At 32.2% G+C, this 19,938-nt stretch overlaps 3 protein-coding genes across 3 annotated transcripts; all 3 read right to left on the reverse strand.

The window, feature by feature from the left end:
* Positions 1-48: 48 nt before the first annotated feature.
* Positions 49-5,307, reverse strand: LOC125052420 (DNA methyltransferase 1-associated protein 1). The gene is made up of 8 exons (XM_047653261.1): positions 4,645-5,307; positions 4,332-4,495; positions 3,952-4,170; positions 3,618-3,749; positions 1,569-1,826; positions 1,070-1,211; positions 693-847; positions 49-421 (listed from the first exon to the last, which is right to left on the reverse strand). The coding sequence occupies exons 1-8, from the start codon at positions 4,847-4,849 to the stop codon at positions 308-310; spliced, it is 1,389 nt and encodes a 462-aa protein (XP_047509217.1). The 5' UTR covers positions 4,850-5,307; the 3' UTR covers positions 49-307.
* A 1,095-nt stretch (positions 5,308-6,402) lies between these two features.
* LOC125052776 (serine carboxypeptidase-like 51) lies at positions 6,403-10,972 on the reverse strand. The gene is made up of 9 exons (XM_047653798.1): positions 10,779-10,972; positions 10,174-10,397; positions 10,003-10,099; positions 9,588-9,718; positions 8,933-9,230; positions 8,564-8,746; positions 7,487-7,564; positions 7,217-7,371; positions 6,403-6,578 (listed from the first exon to the last, which is right to left on the reverse strand). The coding sequence occupies exons 1-9, from the start codon at positions 10,897-10,899 to the stop codon at positions 6,516-6,518; spliced, it is 1,350 nt and encodes a 449-aa protein (XP_047509754.1). The 5' UTR covers positions 10,900-10,972; the 3' UTR covers positions 6,403-6,515.
* A 2,060-nt stretch (positions 10,973-13,032) lies between these two features.
* On the reverse strand, positions 13,033-19,718 carry LOC125052759 (retinoid-inducible serine carboxypeptidase-like). Its single transcript, XM_047653775.1, has 9 exons — positions 19,622-19,718; positions 19,314-19,537; positions 19,129-19,228; positions 18,436-18,566; positions 17,720-18,035; positions 16,983-17,177; positions 15,860-15,937; positions 13,987-14,141; positions 13,033-13,397 (listed from the first exon to the last, which is right to left on the reverse strand). The coding sequence occupies exons 1-9, from the start codon at positions 19,671-19,673 to the stop codon at positions 13,335-13,337; spliced, it is 1,314 nt and encodes a 437-aa protein (XP_047509731.1). The 5' UTR covers positions 19,674-19,718; the 3' UTR covers positions 13,033-13,334.
* Positions 19,719-19,938: the final 220 nt, after the last annotated feature.

Genomic DNA, 19,938 nt, shown 5'->3' on the forward strand with positions numbered 1-19,938 from the left:
TACTCTTAGTTTTTGCTGGAAACTATCTTAAAAAAAATAAGCAAAGGGGATGTTTTTATATACAGGATTTATTCACATTTTAAGATACTATTAGCAATAATGTGCAAGCCAGAAACATTACTACTGTATAGAAAAAAGAAAGTTCAATATTTCTTTTAATTTATTTTTTTATACTAAGTCACTTCAAAAAATTAATACATTTTCATGATAAGTTTTATAATTGATATAGACAATTGTTCAGAACCAGAAAACAATTTTTTCTTTAAAATATTCAATATATTTTAAAGTTAACATTGTATCATGTATCTTAAATAGTGTTATTCAATGTACTTGGTGAGCCTACGACATCAATTATTTCACCAACAGGTTTTGATTCTCCATCAGTGTTGGTATTGCACAATGATGGTGGTATTGTCAGGGTCTGAAACAGAAATGTTTAAAAGGGTAAAAAATATAATTATGGAAACAAGTTAAAAGTAAAATATCAAATTATGACAACTCATCCTTATTATTAACAAATTACTAAATGCTGAACCTGCCTAACATCAAAAATTACATAAATTAAAAATCTGATAGGACACTAAAGCTAGTTTGATCTGCTAAAAACTTATCTCTAACTTGCAAAAACTTTGAAGTATCGTTTTTTAAACTTGATTTTAAACCTTGGTGCAAAATAATTAGGTATTGCTCACTTTTCCCGGATTTAGCGCTTCATACTGATGCCGCAGTGCTTGCAGTTCAAATTCACATGAAGCCAATGCATTTTTTAAATCCAGTACTAGGGCCAAATCAGACCGCAACTCATTGAAATGCTTACAAATAGCTTCTGTAGGTGTGGGTGCGATATCTGCAATTGTTTGATTAATCAATTTAATTGTATGAACTCTTCTATAGTATTGTGTAGCCTGCAGTGACAATGGTTAGGAATAGACAAGCTTTTTTCCTATATAATTTTTACATACTTAAATAAAAATACATCATATTATGCAAAACTTTACATAATATAATTTGTTATTTTGTCCTTAACATTGAACATGTGAACTAGAATATATATCAATATTATATATACCTATAGACATAAGACGCAATTCCTGTTCTAACGCTTTTGTCTTCCTCTGACCAATTCCAGGAGGTAACTTCATACGCTGAGAGCGTAGCCAAACGCCAGTACCACGAGCCTCGGGAAACTTTATGCCCGCCCATTCTACCGTCTGAAAATTTCTAATTATGTAGGCCTTACAAAACTGAAGCACTATGTATCTATATTTATAATAAAAACAAAAAGCATTATATTTCACCTAAAAATAGTTACTTAGTTCGTTAGTTTAATCTTTATATTAGTATCAGAACCCTCTTTCAAGTTTATAGGAGAAGCCTTCCTTCTTATAAGGTCCAGTTTTTTTTTAAAGTTTAAAACATTGGATACATACTTGCTACATCATCATTTATTTTAAAAAATGCTTAGCCTGATTAGAATCATGATACAAAAAAAGTGAAAAAATTTTAGTATAAAAATTTCAATAGTATGAGTTATAAAAGTCAGATGACTATAATAAATTAAAACATACCACTGCTTCAACAGCGCGAACAGGTCTTTGTTGTGATGATATTTTTTTTTTATGTAACTTTCGGTCATGGCGCCTAGCTATACTAGATGCACTTGTCAGAGTATTGGCCCCATCATTAATGTTTGTTTGGATTATATTATTGCCTCCACTGTCAGCCCGAGATATAAGTTTTTGCAGATCCTGTGTCTTTCTTTCTCTTTCCCGCTTTCTTGCCTCAATCTTCTTTACTTCAGTCAACAGCATTTGTTCTTCATCAATCTAAATCATAACAAGATTCAGGGTTAAAGAGTCACCGAGCCACTCTATAAAATTATTATCTATTTTTATTTACTACTAGCTGGCCTGGCGAACATCGTACCGCCTAACAGTCGATTCTTTATTTGTTTAAAATACTTATTCTGCTATTCGGGACACCGGTCTAGCTAGTAAGATAAAAAAAGAAAATTGATAAGACAACAAATACATTATGTCAAAAAATAAAAATTTACCTTCCCGGAACCCCTCCACTAACACTTGAACTTTATGCTATGGTATTAAAGTTCAAATTCACTTTTAAGTATTATTACGAATATTTTGTATGGGAATATAGAAAAGTGTTGTTTTTAGACTTTTTCACTCAATTTTTTTTAATTTTTCTCCGTAAGAACCAACTTCGTACTTCAAGGTATATTATAAAAAAAAATCAGACAAATCGGTCAAGCCGTTTTCATGTTATGTCGTGACAACGGAAAACGGGTTTCATTTTTATATATATAGATGGTCATAGAATTAGACTTATTAATAAAATCGTATATATATTCTTATGAAATATAATGTATATTAATTAAGTGTGCATTTAGTATTGGGAAACTTTGAAAGCACCTTATGCTATCTCACGGGGTCTTCAGAGTGATCGAGAGATCTTGTACTGAGCATGAGATGTTAGTTCCATCAAAATCAAAACTGATCCTATTTACAAACCTCCTCCTATCCTGGACCTTACAGACTTTTCGAACTCTTCAACACAGAACTAAAACTCAAGGAGGTAATCAAATACTTAGGTGTCATTCAAGACAGCAAACTGCTCTGGAACTAACTCGAATACAAACTAAACCTTCTATCAATACAAAAATAGGCGTCGATACCCCATATCTTAAAATAACGTTATGGCTATACACTGCCGTAATTAGGCCCATACTAACTTATAGAGTTTTTAACAACACCAACAGCAGCGATGGAGACATCCCTGCAAATGGTATCCCTAGACCTCTACATACAGCAGGAGGCAGCACTAGCCGCTGGAAATTCAGTGCGCCTGTGCTAATGGCGAACAACTAACTAATACTTGAGTGTCACAATGCACTGGAGGCAATAACCCTACAGTGGGTCTCTCGGCAATGATGCCGTCTGGCCCGTATCCGCTCCTTCCCTTCCACTTCTCGCAAGTGCGAAACCTGGATCGCCAAAGATCTACAGAACTCCAACATCACCGATGGTCGCGAAACGCGGACTGCAGACAGTCCAAAACGGCTCTGCCAGCAGTTAATCTGCTAATAACAAAGCGACTCAGCCTCAACAAAACAATGATAGGGACAATTACGGGCCACTGTCTCCTTCATAAACATCTTTTTGTCCGCGCGACATATAGGCCCTTGTGCAGAGACTGTATCAGCGCAGAGGAATCAGTCACCCATGTAGTCCTACAGTGGTTCTTTCGGCAACAGACAATGATGCTGCAGACGAGTTTGCAAGGAGGAAAAACAATCTGGCACTACAATAAATTATTTATTACCAGATAACATATTGGTTAATTATGGTTTTGTGAACCAATAAACCAATTCCCTATATAAAAGTAATTATTTTAAACACATTCATTCTAAGATTAAATTTTTAAACTCTTGTAGATAAACTATTTTTTTCATGTAATAGTTACATGAAGTTTTAACTTCATAGTTGATAGGTAAATTACAATTTATCAATATCAATGAATATGAGCTTCAAGTTTTTTCCAACAGGATTTTCAAAAGTTTGCATAGTTATGTAAGACAGTTTTCTTAATTTTAATCTTACTTGTTCTTGAGTCCTTTCAAACAGCCTCTTCAACTGTTCCTTCCTCTTTCTTTCATGGTCTGCATCATAGTGGTACACTCTCTTTTCACCATTCACCATTGTGACTGTATTTGACCAGGGATTTGTTTTGACCTGTTAGTAAAAATCTCAGTGTAGAAGTTGGTGGATGGATAATATATATATTACTGTAAAATTTAATGGCAATTTGAGAATATGATATAATGATGGATAAGTACTGTGTAAGATTACAAGTATACATAGTAATAACTGATATTGAATCAGTTTATATAAAGTAAATGATTGTTGTAAGTCGATTTATTTGTAAATTACATACCTTACTCAAAATTGCACAAATGTTGTAATATCTTTCCTTTAAGTCTTCAACACTTCTATCTCTAAAAGCAGCTTTGTCCCATCTATCATGAATAATAATGAAGCGGAGATCAAATCTTTGACACAAGTCCATTAAATGGTCAGTTTCAGCTTGACTCCAGTCTTCTGATTTCAAGTATTGATTATACTCTGATTCAGAGTATGATGGAATAGATACTTGCTGAAAAGGATGCAAAATTCATTGAGATTTTCACATATCCCAAGGGATTAGGGATTTTTAAAGGGAAGGTTGTAATAAGAGCTGACAGAAATAAGTCTTGCAGGTTACCAATCAGGTAATATTAACTTAAAGTGGAGTGTTACACATAATGTTTACTAGACCTTGTTGAATTGTGCAAAAGGATATTCTTTAGCTTCATCTGCAGCTCTTTTCCAGTGATGAAATACAGCATTGTCTTTCCGAGCTGGGTTTGTAAATGGTGCCCAGGCCCACTTTCTAACTTTCCGCATACCAAGCTTAGCTTTATTTTGTTTGTATGCTTTACCTGATGAAAAATTATTGGCAGTTAAGATTTAACAGATAAATATTCAATTTATAATATACTAAACCAAGCAACTCCAGCTTTTTTTAGTTGCTAACTTTAACATTCCTAAATTCAAGCAGGAAGTTTGTTAACCCAATCTGGATACTTACCAGTATCAGTAGGCAATAAAGGTGGCAATTCCTTGTTATCATTATACAGCAACGCAAACACTTCACGATGCATTCCCTCAGGCCTTCGGACTGCTTTTGCAGTAACATACTTTTTCTTATTTTTATCACCATGTATTATACTATCTTTAGTTATTTCAGATGCACTAGGCTGTTCTATATCTAAGATATCTAGAATATCTGCCATTTTTCCTTAATGCAAACTTTCTGTTACATTTAATTTGTTTTAATCCTTTAACGAATTAATATTCCTGAATTCAGATTTCAATATAAATTAAACTGCTTAAATGATTGGAAAACTGTTATCTTAAGTGATAGCATTTTCTTCCCTTAGCTAAACACAGAGATAAATGACAATTGTTTTTTTTTTTGAAAATTCAAAATACCAATTGGCATTTGAGAAATGACAACGGGGAATGATTCTTGACACTTATTGCCTAATCGCAACGATGTGACATATTCGAGCCCTCTTGTTTTATCTGTAGTTCTTATATTTACATTTGTCTCTATACATTATACATACAACATCCATTTAATGTATGACTAGAAACCGCGTGGAATATTGATCTTTACGTTAAAAATAGTCAAAAACGAATGAGCAATCAGCAAAATGAAATAAAGTACAAAACATACTTTTTTCATGTAGTTGCTCAAAAAGTGGCGTATTGCAGGGACGTATAGCGTTCGGGATGTGGACTATTACATACTCGATCTTTTTTTACCTTAACCGAACTCGTGCGTTCTCTTTCCCAACTGTCAAAATAATGTCTATTAAAAAGAAAAAACCAACCACGAAGTTTTTACTAAAAAAAAATCATAGAAGTTTTTATGATTCATGCAAATATTTCTAAAAAGAAGTTACTAATTTGTTTTAGTATCAGATTTTATGAGTTAGGTTAGGTTTCATATCATTTCATCTCATTAAATTTTATTTTCATTTCATATCAATAAAAAAATTCTACTGAAGACTTGGCTGTATGGGCATAGTTCCCTTTGCCTACCCAGAATGGATTAAGAAAACCAAAAAAAAAATCTCTGCTTATATTCTTTTGCGGTTGGCGCCATTTTCCAAAAATGTGCTTTATTAAATTATTTTGCTTCATTTTTTCGCAACTGTATTAAAAATAGCTGTTCAGTACACGTGCGGATCCGTCAATGCAACTTGTTCCGACTGTCAACCCTCACTTTCGGCTGTGCCTTGGCTCCGGCCTCGGGTAGACATTTGTCGGAAGTCTTTGCAATGTCAGGCTTTCCGTACTCGTAATAAAATATACCATTTTATTTTTCTTTTCTTTGGTTTGACTTATAAATGAAGCTTAGCTCGGAGCAACATAAAGGCTGTGTGTACTTAATTGAGATTCGATATAAAAAAAAAGATCTTCATAATTTCAAGATATAATATTCTCCAAATTATTTACATCTTTTCTTTAAGTAATATGTAAATTGGTTTGAGTTGGAAACAATATTAAGTTTTTTGTTTTATTGAAATGCGAAGAGACGTGTCTGTTATAATTGTATAGCTTATGTCATTAGGAGGGTGTCCAAAAAGTATCTCGCTCCTCTATAATTTTATTTACAAGGCATAGTTCTTTGGCAGTCACCGGCCACGTTTGTGTATCATGATCATTACAGAAAAAATCATAATTTAGTTAGTTCAATACACAACAGATGGTACATACATATTATACATTAAAATATTAAGACATCATTGAGTTTTTTTACATTTCAAGACGCTTATCTTGAGTTTTAGTTAGGTAAAAAAGAGTGAAAATATAAAAAATGCATAATTTTTTGTTTAGATGTTCCACTTTTTTCTTTTTTAGTTTCTTGTTTGGAAATTTGAAAGTAAAAAATTACGATAGTCGAGTTATCCTTTTTAGCATTTTCTTAGTTGCAACAGGATTATCCAAGAGTGTCTGGAAAAAAATATAAATACAGATAATTATATTATGTGATACAACCTTACACCTGCTGCCTAAACTTTATCACATTCTATACTAATTTAAAGTTATTTTGTAGATTACATTATTATATTGTTTGTCGTTTTATTCGTTTCAATTGATTTAGAGTTTGCGAGTCCACTAAGCGAGGATTGTTATGGACTATGTAACATCACGCTATGACTTATATATAAGTCAGCTACATTTATTAGTTCCACGATAGGTATATATCTACCTAAAACTATTTTAAACTAATTATGTAAGATTTTAATAGTTGATCGTTCAATAGTTTTAAATACAATACATCTTATTCATAAATTTATAGACTTTCTAGTATTATATTAAATCGCGTGACTGCTCCAAGCAATATGATGTATGAGTTGTTATAAATAAATTGTATATATATATATAAAGATTTGATATTTAAAAAAAAACTGAGTGATGACTGCAAAAAAATCTTAAGCTGGGCAGCTAAATGAAGATTACGTTTCCATCAATTGCCTAGGAAAAATATATTTTTTAAGTTTAGTGCTAAGGGGTTTTGCCAAAGTTGGATGACGAAGTGGAGGACTGATAAAATTGTATCATCAGAACCCCTCCAAATATATACTTACAGATTGTCCAGCAACGTTAATCCAGTAAAAATTAAGGCGGCTGGATTCACGGAAGTAACCTTCAATTTGTTTGTTGATAATGAGCGTTTGTCTCGCCGCTTGAGTGAACTCAGTATTGCCAGGCCATTTTAAATTATTTATCCATTCCAGTTGCCCTGTATCAGATGACTTATACAGTACCATAAATAGAGAACAAAATACCACGAACGTAATCTAAATCTAAAATATTTTGACCCAAAGTCATATTATTAGATGTTCCATATATCTTACCTGGTGTATTTGCTACTGCGTCAAGATTTCCGTTAAATATTGTTACCGTGACGCTCGTTGAGTTTAAAATTTGCTCCACTGAAATTTAAGTAAAATTATGAAGACGATAACAATGAATAAATAAATAAAATTATAATTTAACATTTTGCTTAAGTATATGACGTCAATTTATTTAACGTTAACATTTTTAAATTTTTTAGTTACCTATGAAATTGGAGATTTATATGAAAATTTTAAAATATACAAAATGTTGTAATATTTTATATCAGTTAATGAAAGTACCGACCCAAACTATTTATAAAAATTTGCCATTTTGCTTGTGCCTTTTACTGTCTGATGAAAGTAGCAATGAAATCAGCGAAAGCGTTTTGTACTGCCTCTCGGGTGTTAAATTTTTTCCACTTAACAAATTGTCAAACTATTGTGTAATGTTTCAAATTTTTGACTATAGGCTGTTATGTACATGTCCGGCACTGATCCACCAGACATTCACCATCATCTTTATATGAGTAATCTTTTTTTAGCGCACTGATTACCTGTACCCGGGCCCACCTACTGAGACGAACGCTTACGGTTGTCCTACAGGATCCACTTTTCATCGATTTAGGATTCCCGACTTTCTATGCCGATTCAGTACAGCTGTGCAACAGTCGACACGTAACGTCGTCTCTCTGTTGGTCGCTTAGTATGTGTGGCACCAACTTATCTAGCTATTCTTCTTAGCTATCTTTCCAATTTGAAGCCTTGGAGTTAGTCATACTCCAATACTTGTTTTTCCACTCAACATTTTCAGTTTTAAAACGATTGAAATAATAATGCACCGTAACGTTATATTGTTCAGTTAATGGATAATATACCGTGCTGCCACCGTGTGTATCATATGTGTATGTATAAAGTGGTAACATACCTACATATAATTAAACTACATTTTCATACAACCCATTGTTGTCATCATATTTCATTACATTTTATGTTGTTTTCTATTAAATACATTCGTTTTTACCCGTTACACATAGAAGTAAGTATAATTTAATTACAATATATGTATGTATAATTTTAAAATATGTAAGTGTTTACCTTTATCAACGTAGTTTTCCATGTAAATAGATCTTAGGGCATATAAAGTAGAGTTCCGGCTCTCATCATAATTTACATTTCCTGATATTCCAAGAGATGGCGCTATGACAGTTTCCATAAATCTTTTCATATCAATATTAGAGGGCACTACTCTTTCGTAATATAAATTTTGACCAAAATAATCTGAAAACACATAACGACTACAGAAAATGTTAATTGATCTTATTATTTATAGAGTTGTCATCTTTGGTACAGAAGGATCACTTGCAAATCAAACATACAATCATTAAAACGGATAAAAAATATAGATGTGAATCTTTATACTCATACAAATTGTTATAATTATTATTATTAATTAGACAACCTAACCTCGTTCAGATTCAGGAGTCAACTTCTCTACAATACGACCTAAATTCGCGGCAATGCTTCCGGCGTTATTGTTAATGACTGATCCCAAGGTTATGAATTGATCGAATGCCTCTTCTAACTTCTGTTCAGAAACTAAAGAGTTCACTGAGTTCGAAAACTCTTCGGTTACAATTCTACCGTCTCCATCAATCATAGCGAGTTCCTCTAAATAAAATCCTAATTTTGTTAGAACAAGTGCTGGTGCAATGATGGGGTTACCCAAAAATAAGCCTTTTAGCTTGTTTTTATAATTTTCATCCTGTAACATAGAAAAGAATTAGTAAAAGATCTGTAGCCGCTAGGCGACTCCAAATAAAACGAAAAACCTAATTTATTATTAAAATGTTAAGTCCTGAAACGAGATTACATGAAGTCACGTGGAACGTACAACCTAGAACTTGGCCCGGAAATTATCAACGGCACTAAGTTAATCCACTATTACGCATTTTTATTTTGAAAATATACGTTGATTCAGAAAGTGATTCTTTAACTTGAACACGCTTTCTACAAAAGATCTTATTGTTTTGAAAAAATAATTTACAGTACGCTGCATTAAGGTATTGTATCTAATCTATCTATCTATCTTAATACATATAATTTTGGACCTTATACTTACGTTTGTCAAACGAATTGTTAAAGGAACTGCTAAATGGGAACCATCACCTTGCTCATATATATATAGAGGTGCATCGCTGTAATTTCCGTTTATGTTATAAAATGACTGAAGTACCTGAACTAAATTGTCCACTGAAAAAGATATCATACACTTGTTATTAAAAACACAAAATTTACATTATGTAAAAATACGTGTAAGAAAAAGCCTAAACTATACTGTCTAAACGTATTTAAAGAAGTAATGCACGTAATGTATACGTTGTAGTTCGATCTTTGACTAGGCCACACACATTTTATGAAATAGCCAAAACTAATTTTAATATCGTATCAGATTCAATTCAGATCAATTTGCCATATCAATAATATGTTTAATTTTTAAATATGGTACCTCTACAAAAACTAAATATAAAGAATACCTAATTTATCCACATTGATGCTGTCTTGTGTATCTTCTGATTTACTATAGCCTGTGCCCACGATGCTATCTACAAATAGCAGGCTGTAATCATTCACCTTTAAAAATGAAGTAAACATTTATAATCACGGCCTCATATGCATTTATAATATATTTGACGATAATCACTAACCAATGAGTCGTTTCTCGCGTTTAAATCGAAGTCCAGAGGCCCGATTTCTCCAAAGTTAAGCAGAAAACTGTGAGGTAGACCAGTAATACTCCCCAAAAATAGAAGGATCGGCTTACTGACACCCGCTTTTGAGGGGAAGAACCACCAGAATATCTCGCCTGTTGCCGGAATTCTTGTAAATGCGGCAGTATATGTAACATTTTCGAATCCCTCACCTTCAAGAACTAAAACAGATAATACAGAAGAACTCAACACCACCAACGATAACGGAAAGATGGTCAAGACTTGCTTAACACCCTACACCGCGATAAGAGAGGCGCTGAACAGCTCTGCTGGCCACGGTACTCAGACATGAGGACTGTGGAGGAAGGGTAGGTAACAGGATACCTTCCATCTAAAAGGAGGATCCGCGACCACTCGAATCACTCACTGCCCGAAGGCCCGAATGGTTGATATCGAAGGCTTGCTTTATACATTATATACGTATACTCAAGTTCGAAAACATTGCGTAAACGCAATTCAGGTTATGACGCCATCGTGCTGTTTGTAGCCGCTGATTGTAGGTCATAAAGTCTACTAATATTTGCTAAGATCGTTTAACTTACTAATTGTAACAATTTCATTCGAATCTGAATCTGAAACTAGCCACCATATTAGAACACCCAGTCCAGCAAGAACTACAACACTGAACACTACGGAAATAGCAATTACGACTTTCTTCGACATTTTATCTTGTTAACACATTTTACATGAATACTCAAAAAGCTATCAACTACTAATTATTTGTGAGAGATAAATATTGTAGCTACTTATCTTTGTAATTATTTATCAGTTGAATAACCTATTTCATTAATCAAGTAACGAGTAGATTATTATATCGATAGTGGAGCTTATTAGGCGATATATTATCACTGTTAGGCAATTAAATAATATGAAAATTATACCTTAGAGTTCATCAAGATAAGGCATTCAGTTTCAGTATCCATGGGCGGTGGTATCACTTACCATCAGGTGAGCCTCTACCGTTTGCACCCTGTTCTATAAAAAATATATGCATATTTATGCTGTAGTTTTGGGTAACGGTAATAGTTTTCATAGAAGTTGATGGGTTACTTTATCTTTGAGATGCTTTTATGGGGTATTTTTTCTCTAAGTAAAAATACGCATCAGAGCCGTTAAGATAGCGATACCGACAGCGAATTCTATTTTAACAAGCAGCTATTGTTTCCTTCGGTTGTGACGCGCTACGGATATTGAGGGAACTACATGGAATTTACATACAAAAACGTAATTTACATACAATTATTTATCCAAATTAATCAAAATTCTTCATTAAATTTTTTTTGTCCAAATTGGAATTCTACGTCTACGTAATTCTTTTCTACTAACAGCATTAACATGAGGACAACGAATTGGTTTACAACATTTTAAGATTTAGTGCACCATCCTTATGGATTAAAAATTCCGTAACAATAATTATTATATTGGCTATATTATTATATACGGACACCTTACTTACAGGAAATAACAACAAAACAATCAGTTTACTGAATAGTCAACAGTCAATGAATTATGCAACATTTTTAAGTAATATCAAACAATATCTTATTAGCGATTTGCGAAACGAGGAAAAAGTAACAAGAAGAATGTTTTTTTCTTAAACTCCGTAATATTACAAATTAACAGGGTATTGGTATTATTTTATAGGGGTCTAGCCATAGTTTATTAAAGTAAGAAATAATTACCTACGTCGAATACATTGCTCAATTTATTATATCGAATAATGAATATGTTAATGAACATATCATTATAAAGTAATCTGATAGGTTTTTATATTAAATTTACCATTTAATTCAACGCAATGCTCTTACTTATATAAAATATTGCACATTTTCACGTGCATTATTGCCTGCCGCCACAGCGACCAACAGCAGTTGGTACAATTGCTGTGGCTGATGCGTTCCGACTACACTAAAATGAATTAAACTTTACATAAAAATATGAATTCAGCTAAATTAAAAAAATAGTGTCTTTTGACTATCATAATTTCAAAAACTTTATTTAATACGTGTCCCATAAGTTTTCTTAAATATTACAACATACATGAAGTATCCTATATAATTTGTATTTTAAGTGTTATTACTTAAAATAAAGCCTTTAAATACATCCCAAACTACTATTCTGATTATAGGAAGTGACTATATTTGTTATATTTTGCATTATGCAGCCGTCAGCAGACGCACAGCCGATGTGATTTTTTTTACACACAACAACAACAATGTCTATTGATATCAATAAATTCTGCAAGCCGAAATGGTGGCAAATGAAACGGTGTTTGCATAAATAAAGTGTCCAGCGATTTGTAAATGGTATAATGTTACATTTGAAAAAAAAACATAGAAATTCCAGAAGATACGATCAGGCATATGGAGTGCAGATTCCGCCTCTCCATCGCGCTCGCAATTTAAGTTGCTGTTTAATCCAATGTAAATATTTCGAAAATGGGCCTGTTAAGTGACGGTCATGTCAGTATTATGACTAGTAAAATCATGAACTACACTGTACGCCTTGGTTGCAGAGGGCATACCCGGTCGCGTAATCATTCGATTATACATAGCTTAGCGGTTTATTAAGATTTCTATGGTCTATGGCTGAGATCAAAAACGTTTGTTTTGTCCCGACTCTGAAGTTTAAGTCTAAACCAAATATTCTGACGAATAATTATAGAAAATAATAGATAATGAATCAGTACGTATTAGTTGATTGTTATAATATAGCCACCATCGTATAGTACTCGATTACTGACGAAACTTGCCTACATGCCAAAAAAAACGCAATAGACTCGGAGGTATGGCTATACGTTCCATATTTAAAGTTTTGAATGACCAAGACTTATATGATATATAAATCTATTAAAAGATAATTATAATGTATAGTACTGTAACTAAATTTTATTTGGGTTTTTCGATAATCAGTAAAATGTGTAATATCATAAATTTTTTATATAATAGAGAGATTATAATGTGTGCATATTTTTTAATTTAATACAGTGAATTAGATAAAGTAGAAACATTTAGATTATCTTGTTTATTTATAATACTTGAAAAGAATCTTATTGTATTAAGTGGGGCAAGGTAAAAATAATACAAGATTTGCGATTTTTAACCGAATGACGTCATGTCTCGCAGAAAAGCGTTTGATCCAGCTGGATTATCTCTTGGTACCTGAAATAAAGATACATAATTGATTTTAAGACCAAAAATACATATATATAAATACATATTCATGTCCATGCACTGGGTCACTAGTTGGCCAAACTGTTTACGGTAGGGAGGCCTGTAGGTGTACCCAACAAACCACCAAAAATATTATTTAAGTAATACAAAACCAAAGCAGCATAAGTCAGGAGTAAAAAAAAGGAAACAAGTCATAAATGCCTACGTCTCACAGAAAAAGGTGTGACTGCACATTTATATATAATTAACTAGCTGATCCGGCAAACGTCGTTTTGCCATGTATATTTAAAAAAAAAATAGGGGTTGATCGTACAGGGGTGACAATTAGGGGTTGTATGTATTTTTTAATGCTGTATCATAAAAAAAATTATTTAAAAATTAAAAAAATTATAATTTAGGGGTGGACTACCCTTAACATTTAGGGGGATGAAAAATAGATGTTGTCCGATTCTCAGACATACTCAACATGCACACAAAATTTCATGAGAATTGGTCAAGCTGTTTCGGAGGAGTTTAACTACAAACACCGCGACACGAGAATTTTATATATTAGATTAAAATTCAATAATATACATACGCTATGTCCGGCCTTGTTAATCCAGAAGAATCTAAAGTTGCCATAACTCTTATAGTATCCTTCTAATTTGTTATTTTCCCATATTGGTTGCCTGGTTGCATTTTTATAATTTTCAGCTCCGGGCCACTTGAGGCGGTCTACCCATAGTATCTGACCTGTCAAATTAAACAAATTGTTTGAGCTGTGTTGCCTTGTGTCTATAGTACGGGAGGTAGCAACGTTTTCGAGAAAGAATTTTAGGTCAGCTGATTTTGTGATATGTCTTCCTTCTTGCACTTTCGGTTAGAGTCTGGGCAATCTGGCTGGCTGAAATTTGCATTTGAAAAACTAAAAAAAAAAACTTAAAATCGCGTCTGGCACATAGTTAGCAATGTGAAAAATGTCTGGCAATAAAAAAAGTATGTCAGGTAGACTAATTTAAAAACGAAAAATTAAAAATTACGCTTCTTAAAATGCTTTTAAAATCCAGGATATGACCTGGACAGATAGGATGCGCACTAAAGAACGCAATAACTACCGCCAGCCAGATTGCCCAGACTCTAACCGAAAGTGCAAGAAGGAAGATATCACAAAATCAGCTGACTTAAAATTCTTTCTTTTCAAACGTTGCTACCTCCCGTACTACTAGGTGCGCGACTCTCAACGGTAAGATCCCGAGTATGAACCAATTTGTGTATGATGATTCGTGCATTTATTATTTACCGTTTTGTGAATAAACGAGATGTTACATGTATAGATAACTTGCATAAATAAAGGATGAGGGTAATTAATTATTTTGCTGACAAGTGAGAACCTATTAAAATCTAATTAAGACTGACCAAAATCTGTAATAATCACAAAGATATTACGGCGGAAGCATGGATTTTTTAACCAAATAATATTATTGTGACTAAACAGTAAGGTTGCTAACGCAACACCGCGTGATCGGAACAGCGCGTACGTGTGAATATGTTAAATAAAGAAAACAAATCATTAGCACTGCTTTTAATCTTATGATATTTCCATTTATACCAGATAATTATTGGTTTTTGTTCATTATTAATATATGGAACATAACTGAATCAGTATAATTACACTTATTAAACTAAAGTACCTCTTTCTGTAAAAATAAAAAATGTGTGTACTAGGTGTACACACGTAAGAAGTGAAACTTCTTTATGATCTTATTTTTCGAAAAATGATCTACTATATGCAACTTAACAAAATTGGTAAAATAAAGTTTAACGAAAGGCTTTTCTTATCATAGACATGAATACAAATACAATTATTTCATTTTACCTTATTACTACTAAGATTATTACAGAATTTCATTAATTGTAATAAAATTATTACTATCATTGTTATCGTTATTATATATTATTTTTGTTATTAATGGCTTCGAATCTCTTCGGATCAACCGTGGTAGGGACAAGAAAAAGATGGCGCGTAACCGCGATTTGCTACAAAATTTCTCCCATACGTCGATAAAGAACTTTCATTCCAACGCCGATAAAGAAGTTTGACTTCAAAAAGCAACATGGCGCGTAACGGAAAAATGTGACGCGTAACGAAAAAAAATTACGCTAAATTTTTTCCAATCCCGATAAAGAAGTTTCACTTCAAAAAAAATGAAAAAAGGCAGATTCTTTTTTATAAATAAGGGGAAACTGTAAACATAAGCAACAAATATAGTAGATAAGTCCATAATATAAAACAAATTCCTTATAAGATTTTTCTTAGTATATTGTTTTGTACAATTTAATTAAACAGTAAACACAAATCGTAAGAATTTATAATCACGTTCTTTGATTCTTCTAAAGACTATACATATAACACACATATATTATTTAGAGTATACATAATAGGTAATAGTAAACATTACAGTAAAACTTACCAGGTGTATCACAAATCAGATCCAAGTTTCCATTATACTTTGTCACAATTATATTAGTTTCGTTTAATAGTTTTTCAACTGAAACATCATGATATTATTGATTACATAAAATATTTGCAAGCGTCCTATGTTATATTAAAAATAATCTTTAATTTCTTATGCAGATAAACAAATATTTGATACATAAAAATATATATCATTTGCAGCTATACATATGTTTTTATAGGACTATTCTTTTCACCGTAAGAAAGATGTTTTATGTTCGGCTGATCGAACTTAGCAGTGCGTTTAAAATATTACTTGCGTGAATCTTAAGTTTTCGTTCTTATGGTGAACATCATATGACTTTTTTTATTATGAAAAATTGGTCGGAAATTTCTGTGAAAAAAAATCGTTTATGGTATTATCGTTTAGTATATTATACATTGGACAACCAAAGAGTCTAAAATACAAAATAAATTTATTGTTTAGTTTATTAACTATCACCTGAGGGTTGTGTTTCTGTTTGAAGTGTATTTTTTTTTAAATGTAAGGTATATTTTTTAATAATGCACAACATTAAAAATGACATTATATTAACAATTTTTAAATTAAAATATAGGCAAAACGAATTAGGTTCACCATATATACGACGAAGATTAAGTACTAACAAAGACCATGTCCTAATATTTTGCCTGTTGAGGTGTGTGTGGGAATGTGCAATGTGCAAATCTATACAATTTCCTTAGTGTTTTCGAACGTGCATATGGATTTTCATTCCATTTATTGTTTAGTTTATATTATGCGTTTCGCCTAAAAATACTTTTATATTACATTTACTTGTATTTATGCGATTTTTGATGTTGTTTTTTGTGTAAGATAACAATAATGTATAAGATTTAATGTTTAATATTTTTTTTTCATTAGCACAAACATCCAGTAGTGTGCTTTTTTGAAGCAAGCCAATATATGGAATAAATAAGCCCTACCCTGTACAGTAACGGACCCAAAATTTATTCCTGAAAAAATTGATAGAATTTTTGCGCGATCAAGTATTACCGCGTACGAGTATAACTCTTAGTACTATAAATAAGCTATAGGGATACCAATAAAAACACAATAAAATGTTTAATGATGTACTTACTGCCGTCAGTCACTGGTTTCATAAAATCGGTACGCAACGTATCAAATACAGCATCTGCTTGTGATCCCCAGACAACTTTTTCTGGTATACTAAGTGCTTGTTTAACTTGTGTATTCATCAACGTCCTGAGGTCATATTGTTGCCGTCCTGGTACTCCATATGATATATCCATTATCATCATATTCTTTAAAAATTCTAAAACAAATTATTATATAAATTTAACATGCTTAACTAACAAAATATATCAAACTACTTGCTTTCTTTTCTATGTTAATCTTATATATAAAATTCTCGTGTCACAATGTTAGTTACCATTAACTCCTCCGAAACGGCTTGACCGATTATTATCAAATTTTATATGCATATTCAGTAGGTCTGAGAATCGGCTACCATCTATTTTTCATACCCCTAAGTGATAAGGGTTTTCCATTCCTAAAATTTTATATGTATTTTTTGGACGAAATTTTAATTTTTTTTTATAATGTGCCTTTAAAAATAATACAGCCCTATTTTTAGTTGCTCTGAGGTTTATTAAAGAGAAAAATTCACAGAAAAACCTAAAAGGTTTTCATTCCAGAAAACCGAACAATTTCTGGGGTAGCATAGGAAAATGTTCCATTTTGGTATGGACTAAACTGGTAGGCTAAGTAAAATAACATTAAGGAGAAACGTAGTTCGCGGCGGCAGCTAGTACTATATAAAATTATAGAGCTAATATTATAGCTTATAAATGTTACCTTCAACTTTTCTAGGAGTGTCCGGTATAGAGTACATTTTTGTTAAAATGTTATAGAAATCAACTCTAGTGGTAGCCCGAAACACTGCTGACTGTGTTCGTGCCCATTGTTGAGTTGATGCGTGGTATTGACCAGCGTTAAATAATCTTTCGGCCTCTCTGGCTTCCCTTTGAATATCTTCATACCCACTTCGATCTACAAGGCCAGCAGCCAGCAACAGAGGACCCCAGGTTAAAGTTGCATCAACGGGAGATATCCAAGCATTACCCATTGCAATTCCTCGCAGGTTAGATCGGATAGTTCCATTTTGTTCAGCCTAGAAGGAAACACCTTTTTTCAATATTAATTCTATACTTATTTTTTTATGGTAAGCATAATCATTTAAGAAGCCGTTTGTTTAAATGATCGACGTGCTTGACAAAGTACCTTTTGAGAACAATATATAATATGTATCTTTTAGACACAAAAGACGAAATTATCGCTGAATACATCTTTATAAATAAAAATATGAATAGCAAAATATATTGCTAAGCGCAAAACTGACGTCTGGAGCAATTCGAGTAATTTTTTTATTCGAGTATTCCTTGAACTCTTGAGGTTTTTGTATGTTTGATCATAGTAAAATGTTCTATAAAAAACATATTAAGGCGAAAAGAAGTTCACGGAAGCAGCTAGTAGAAAAATCAACTAGGTTTACATAGTAATTGATTAATTACTTCTCGCATACGGATACCCATGTCTACGGCCATTTTCCCTCCATAAGACTGTCCGTAAATGTATAGTGGTACTGTTTCAAATTCTGGATGGTTGGTGTAGAAACCTTGCATAAGTTTTACGAAATCTTGTGCTGGAATAAAAACACAATTTTAAATATTGAAGTGAACCTATTATTGTACAAAACTCGACTTCAAAATAGTTTTCAAGTTTCATCTCTTAATAACCAAGGAGATATTATCGTATTTTTAATAGAAAAACTAGGCGAAAATAAAGACTGCAAAAATAATAATATTAAATTTAAACATGTGATTTTATGAGTGTTTATTTTAGTGAAAAAATTTCATTATTAAGAAATTTTCTGGTTCATTTAATGGTTAATATGATTGAAATTAACTAGTCTAGATTTTTCATGATTAGAGTTAAAAGCTATGTGTACTAAAAATTGGTACAAGAATAATAATAATAAGAAATTTAGCTATTAGGTACATGTAAATATCTATAGTTTGACTTTTAATGACTTTACGATTTCGGCTAAGCGATTTAGGAGTATAAACCAATATATATCGAATCAAAAATGTCTTCAATGTCTTAACATTCAAGGTATCCTATATCTTCGTTTTAAAACTTTTGGATGCAGTAGATTTCATCTCGTTTATATTATAAAAGTTTAATTTAAAATGACATGTTATTACCGATTTCGTCATTAGTGGTTGTAAGAAGGCTTAAGTCATCGACGTAACTAAAACCTGTCCCGACCGGATTGTCCAAGAAGATAACATTGAAGTTTTTAATCTAAAAACATAAATACTATCTATAATTCAAATGTATTATTTACAAAATATGAACTTCCTTATACGGAATAGAAATCAAAACCTACCCACGTATAGTTCCTCTCTTGTAAAGACAAATCGAGGGGGCCCAAAATCTCGAAATTTCCTGTAGCTGTGGATGAACCTCCAGGCCCGCCTTGAAGCCAAACTATCAATGGTCTCTCTGTGTAGTGGCTTACGTCGGCCGTGGTATAATATAGCCAATAAAACATATGGGCACCTGTTCTAACTTCCACATACCCGAAGTCTTGTTTGTAATCACCGAACTGAGCTGTAATTATAAAATCATGTGATACATAAATAAACACACATAAAATCAAATAAAATAAAACCCTGATTAGTTATGTTATGTTACCTTGGACATTTTGAAGTAATAAAATTGGAATAAATAACAGATATATCAACATTTTGTATTTAGTTTAAATTCAATACTAAATAGTTGTCGATTAATTGATTTGGAACACGTTTATCTTTGGGCTATCTTATCCGATATATTGGGTAAGAGCTTTTAATTGGTACGCATCGAGAATTGCTAGATAAATAAAAATATATAGATTGAATCTCCGTGGAACATAAATAAATAAAATATTTAATTTTCATAGGTTTTAGGTAATATCTGAATTAACCTTCGTCCTTACATTGGTTTCCTTTCCCATAGAGGCAAGTATTTAT

The sequence above is a fragment of the Pieris napi genome, chromosome 9 (genome assembly GCF_905475465.1).
Source record: "Pieris napi chromosome 9, ilPieNapi1.2, whole genome shotgun sequence".
Classification (NCBI taxonomy): domain Eukaryota; kingdom Metazoa; phylum Arthropoda; class Insecta; order Lepidoptera; family Pieridae; genus Pieris; species Pieris napi.